The sequence below is a fragment of the Nelumbo lutea genome, chromosome 1 (assembly GCF_056320005.1).
Source record: "Nelumbo lutea isolate HS-2025 chromosome 1, American lotus-T2T, whole genome shotgun sequence".
NCBI classification, from domain to species: Eukaryota; Viridiplantae; Streptophyta; class Magnoliopsida; order Proteales; family Nelumbonaceae; genus Nelumbo; species Nelumbo lutea.
In genome coordinates, this window is record NC_142684.1 from 94,243,768 (window position 1) to 94,250,071 (window position 6,304).

At 36.7% G+C, this 6,304-nt stretch overlaps 1 protein-coding gene across 2 annotated transcripts; it reads left to right on the forward strand.

Moving 5' to 3' along the window:
* The first annotated feature begins 310 nt into the window (after nt 1-310).
* Nucleotides 311-5,957, forward strand: LOC148876212 (G-type lectin S-receptor-like serine/threonine-protein kinase LECRK3). 2 transcript variants are annotated; one of them, XM_088967023.1, is made up of 3 exons: nt 459-526; nt 617-656; nt 3,960-5,957. In XM_088967023.1, exon 3 carries the CDS (start codon nt 4,161-4,163, stop codon nt 5,784-5,786), a length of 1,626 nt encoding a protein of 541 aa, XP_088823149.1. In that variant the 5' UTR covers nt 459-526; nt 617-656; nt 3,960-4,160; the 3' UTR covers nt 5,787-5,957. The 2 variants fall into 2 exon arrangements, with proteins under 2 accessions (XP_088823148.1, XP_088823149.1); XM_088967022.1 differs by lacking the exon at nt 617-656 and having other exon boundaries at nt 311-526.
* The last annotated feature ends 347 nt before the right edge of the window (nt 5,958-6,304 follow it).

Sequence of the window (6,304 nt, forward strand, 5' to 3'; positions counted from 1 at the left end):
GAAAATTTTTCAATACAAGAGGAGAAACTTCATCAATTTTAAATGGATTTTTATGCATACATTTTGTGAAAAAGGTTTGAAGTGTAGGGATGACAAACGGGGAGGGTTTGGAGAGCGTGACTGGGGGGAGTCTGGAATTTTCCCTTGGAAGAGTCAAGTTAAACAAAAGAAAAATGAAATAGAGAATAAGGGTACGTTTGGTATAGAGGTCCGGAATCGGAATTCAAATAGATCATTCCGATTCCTGCCGTTTGATTGGTTGGAATCGGAATCCCATTCTCATTTCAGGCGCAATGGCATTCCCCCATTTGAGGGAATAGCCATTCCCGGCCCACCCCTTCGGAATCGGATTCCCATTCCAGCCGGATAAAACAAAAAAATGAAAATGACAAAAAAACCCCTCAAATCCCCCGATTCCAGCCTTTCAGGTTTCAAACCCTCTTTCTCATCTCTCGTCACTCCCTCCAAACCCTTCTGCAGTTCGGCAGCCGAATTCTGAAGAACCGACTTGAACTACTCTGGCCAGGTAATTCATCATGGATCTCTCTCTCTCCCCCTTCCTCTTTCTTCTTCCTCTCCCCTCTCTCTCACGTTTTTTTTCTTTCCCTATGGCCAGACCACCACGGCACCATTTTCGAGTGCAGACATAACATATGGTTTGTGAAGTCTGATAGTTTTTTTTATCTAGGTGGTACTTTGTTTGAAGTCTTGTAGTCTATTTCACTGGTATGCGCAAAATAACCTTCCATGTAGGTTCACAATTTGTGGTTGCCTCTCTCTATATCTAATGAGATCCAATTATACCCTGTAACATTCAAGAACCAATGCGTGCTTAGATCCTTAGTAAAAAATAAGACCTAATCAAGAAGAAATAATAAAAATAAATTCAAGATATTGTTATCAAACCAAATTTAGATATGCATCAATTTAACAATCATAGGTTTAAATCCAAGTAAAACTGTCTGATCTGGAGATGGAAAATGAACTTCCACATATTACATTAGGGAAATGTCAAACACTATAAGCCCTCATTCGGCTTCATCCCACCTAAGTGAGGGTAGCCATCGTTATCATCATTTGTTCTTCAATGACATTTGATTGTACTAAGAAGGCCAAGCATGATCCAATCCTCACAATATACTTCTTAATTGCTCTCTCTTCCTAGTTCAAGTCATGCATCACCACCTTTATTTCTGAAATATGTCAAAGTTCTTTAAGTTCGACATTTAACTCCTCTACCTTCTTATAAATAATAACTAATCAATCGTTCGACTGATCTCCAATGAAGAAATATCATCAGACGCATTCATCTCAACCCGGCTCCATCCAACTTCCTTTACAACTCGTTTTATCATTTATCATCCTTCTTGTAGCTGTTGTGTTTTCCTAATTCGCTATATTACTGCACATGCTTAATAACAATTTTTAATTGCTAGTGATACAGGGGTACCATATGAAATGGGTCACACTCAAAATGTTGAAAACAACAGAAATTTCTTAGAGCAAGAGGCCACAGAGTGATATTCAAGGGAAACCCTGGTACATGGAACAGTTGTAACAAACATTCGGATGCTCCATGACCCTAAAAATATCATTTTCAGGGGATGTTTGGGGCCAAAAAAAATGATATTTGATTGCACTGAGCAGACCAAGCATCATAGCTACCTTCCTAAAATACTTAACTGTTTCTTCCTAATTCAAGTCACACATCACCATATGAGAGGGGCATTCCATGATCATAAGGGTGATATTTTTAATCAGTAACATAAATAAAGATTTTATTAAATGACAGAAAATTCTGTATCTTGATTCTATATTAATTATTTTAGGGAAGTGAGATCTTTGACTTATTCTGTGAATACATTTTTAGATGAATGGGCTGAAGAACTTTCAATATATAATTGCCAAAACATCAAATGGGATCTTGCAAAAAATAAGGAAAAAAGAAAGTTTAGATGGAATTTTAAACCTACAATGATTTGAGAAAATTGGGCATTAGTTTTTGTTTTTTTTTTTAATAGTACTGTAATTTGGTGAAGAACTTTCAATCTAATGGCTAAAATATCAAATGGGTTCTTTCAAATCAGCAATCAAATAATCTAACTGTAAGTATTTTATTGAAAAAAATGTAAGCACATCTGTATTGCCATCTTAGAGGTTAATCTACTAACGATTCTCAGAGAGAGCCAATAACCAATTAGCTACAAATTACAATGCTTAGTTTTGATCTTTTGGTAGGTCAACCAGTACAAATTTAGCTATCAGTGCATGCTTGTGCCCCCCCCTCCCCCCCTTCCTCACTTTTGTAATTTGACAAAACTGAATTAATCAAAATTTGATAGAAAATTAAGCCATCTAATTTATATGGCCATTAGGTGCCTAGGCAAAAAGTGCTATATAGGTGTTTGCACCTGCTTGTGATATAACTATTTCTCTGATAGCATGTAATGAGCTTGTATCCCTAGACATCACTGTGCCTGTGCAGACTAGACTTGGTAGTGGATGCTGGATAGCTATTTGATAGGGAGCATAAGTTTCTAGGATTAATTCTTGATAATGTTTTGGCTTTTAAGTGCATCCCAAAAGAAACAGTTTTTGGGCTTCTTGATAATGTTTTGGTTGCTATTTTCAAGCCTAAAAGCTTTTCTTATTGTCTACTGCAAAATGAAAGAAAAATTCAGTCTCAAGTAAGTTGAGATCCTAAGCAATTCAGTTAGTAGTAGTTGCAACCTGCAATTCACACTTGATGAAATTATAGGTATGTACTAGTACCACAGCATGCATATAACAATATGATTTTCCTTAGTATACATGGTACTGTCATAGTCCATCCAATTGATGGGTCAGTTATGACTTTCCTAGCTGATTTTCCTATACAGGTGCTTTCCTTGAGCTATCTAGAAAATATAGGAAAATTTTTAACATTATCACTAATTTCAATTGAAGTTCTAAATAATTTGCTTTAACTAAAATTGGGAGGAAAATTTCCTAAGTGGGTCATCTAGATTTCTTTTGTTGGTTTTCCAATCCAAATTACTATTTAGTAACTCTAAATCCTTCTATTTATTGCATTTATCTCTCTCTCTCTCTCTCTCTTAATTTTCAAACATATAACTTAAAAGGATGGCCTCTTTAAGTAGAAGTGATCATTTCATGGAAATTTGCTCAACAGTAAGGCTAATTAACAGATGAAATGAAGACATGAAATCCTAATGGCACATTATCTAACATGTGAGATATCGAGTTCTTATGGTTTTTGTATGTCTAATAATGTTGAGGTGCAAAAAAATAATGTTGAGGTGGTCTTTTTGCATGGTGAGAGAGAGAGAGTTTGGAAACTGAATTTTAGTTTTGCAATGACAAAGGAGCTATCATACCGTGTGAACAATGAAATGATGAAACCAAAATTTGAGTGCTCGATGAGTTGAAAACTTGCAGGTATTCAAATTGCACTGATGCTATGCATTTTGCCATTTCAGCAAAGATACCAGAGTTCAACAGCAAAAATAGAGTGTAATGTTAATGAGTTGTAACTTATAGCATTTTCTCATTTTTATACATTTATTCTTAGATCATATGCAACTTATAGCATACTGGTTTCAAGATTAGTGGTAGCATATGATGAATTGAATGGATAATTATATCAGATTTTTTGGAGTTTGATCTTAATTCAGTTTGCTTTTTGTTGTTTTCTTTAGTTTTGCTTTTTTTATATTAATTGGGGTCTGTATGGTGGGTATAGAGAGAGTCATGTTGATGAATAGTTAATTATGTCAGATATTTTCTTCTTTTTTAGATTTTTTTTTGGAATTTCTAATGTACTTCTATAATATTTTATATTTATTGGGTTTTCCATGTTAATTTCTAATGTTTCATTCAGTTTGGATTGGATTAATTGGATCCTATCTGATCCATTTAAATTTAAATGGATTTCTTTGGATTTGTTTTGCTGTACATAGATTTGCATTGGATTGGATCCCGGTCCTTTTGTAAATAGACACAAGTTGGATTGGGTTGGATTGAATCAAAGCTGGTTTAATTGATAGCCCTCTGTCTATTATGCTTCCAATACATTTGGCCGCAATGACGACGTCACGTTGAACTTTGAAGACGATGGTTCTCTCTACTTGGTCAATATCACAGGCACAACTATAAAGATTATGTACAAAGGTAGATCTGAGTGTCGTACCAACGGAATAATCTCTTGCCGATGGACTATGGATGTGGATGGTATATTCCGATTGTACGCTTTGGGTGAAAGTGGCAACTGGGTGGCAACAAATCAGCTAAACACCAGCTGTCCTACAGGGATGTGCGGTTTCAATGGTTATTGTATCCAAATCGATCAACAATTTACTTGCAATTGCATTCCTGGTTTTGATTTCGTTGATCAGAGCCAAAATATTCTGGGCTGCCAGAGAGTACTTGGCTTTGGCAGAGAAAGTTGTATAAACAGTAAACATCTCGAAATCAACATGTTCGCACTGAATAATGTCCAATGGGAAGACGATGCATATGACACTCTACCGCCCATGACTGAAGAAGATTGCTCAAATGCTTGCTTGCAGGACTGTCACTGTGAAGTTGTTCTATATAAAGATCAAGAGTGCAGAAAACAGAAGCCTCCGTTGAGATATGGGAAAAGAAACGAAAATGACGCCACCAAAACTTTTATCAAGGTGGTTACTGGAGGCCAAGTGAAGACAAGTGCTACTCCAGAAAGTAAGCCCAAGAAGGATGTTTTATTTATTATTATAGGAATTATTTGTGGTTCGTGTATTGCTCTAGTAATTTCTGCCATTCTTATTCGAAGGAGTCGCTTCTGGTCTAATAAAAAGATAACTGTTTGTGGAATTAGAGAACTAAACGAGGAATTAATCACACTACGACCATATACCTGTAGTGAGCTTGAGCAAGTAACAGCAAGTTTCAATCAAGAGTTGGGTAGGGGAGCCTGCGGCACTGTGTTCAAAGGAGTTTTACCAAATGGTCTAAAAGTTGCAGTCAAGAGAGTACATAAAGTGAGAGATGAAGGAGAAACTGAGTTTCAAACTGAGATGAAAGTAATTGGCAGAATCCATCACAGAAACCTAGTCCGATTGCTCGGTTACTGCAATGAATGTCCTAATAGGCTTCTAGTTTATGAGTTCATGAGTAATGGATCACTTGCAGACTTTCTCATCAAATCTGAAAGGAAACCAACTTGGGATGAAAGAGTGGGAATTGCTTTCAATATAGCTAAAGGCATCTTGTATCTGCATGAAGAATGCGAGACGCAGATCATCCACTGCGACATAAAGCCACAGAACATACTCATGGGCGACCATCAATGTCCAAAGATTGCAGACTTTGGATTGGCAAGGCTGTTGAAGCAAGACCAAACAGGGATATTGACAGGGATAAAGGGGACAAGGGGCTATATGGCACCAGAGTGGCATCGAAACGTTCCAATTCCTATAACAGCAAAGGTGGACGTCTACAGCTTTGGCATTGTGTTGCTGGAGATAGTATACTGCCGAAGGAGTGTCGACGTGAATCTTCCTGAGGATCAAGTTGTTCTTGTGGATTGGGTTTACGACTGTTTCGAAGTTGGTCGGGTAGCGAAGCTAGTGGGAAATGAAGTAGTGGACACGAGAACATTAGAGAAGATGGTTTGGGTGGGACTTTGGTGCATCCAAGATGAGCCATCAGTTCGTCCGTCCATGAAGAAGGTGGTCATGATGTTGGAAGGGAGTGCAGAGGTACCAGCTCCCCCTGGTCCTTCTAGAAGTACCGTCTATGAATAGAGTAATAATTAAATAATGGTTTTTAGCTAATCAAGTGATTGACGATTGCTGTAGTTTTGTTAGTGGTGCTTCTAATTGCTTTCTTGGCTATGTTTTACTTTATTTTCTTCTTTTCCCCTTCTTGACGTAAATTCTGCAACTGATCCAGGAATAAATAGTAATTTATGTTAATTGGTGTCCTAATTTCCTAAAAAACATTGTTTATCAATTATTAAAAGTTCACCTAGGCATTTATTCGTTGGTTGTGTTTGGAATACAAATGATGCAAGGATGGAGTCTTTATTTGTGTATAAAGATAATATTCTAATTATCCTTCCTGGCTAAATTGTAACTTCAATAATTTTCCTTCAAGGATTAATTAGATGATCAACGGATGATGATTATTAGCTATACGAATTACAAGGCCTTTTGTTTTTTTTGTTTTTTTCTTTGGTAGCAGGGTGGGTAGGAAGGTCTATTGCTTGCATTATATATATATCAACTTGAAAAAGCCCTTGGTGATGATGACGAGTTTTTGG

Coding starts and splice junctions, on each gene's coding strand:
- LOC148876212 (XM_088967022.1), top strand. CDS start 4,161: ATGTACAAAGGTAGATCTGAGTGTCGTACCAACGGAATAATCTCTTGC.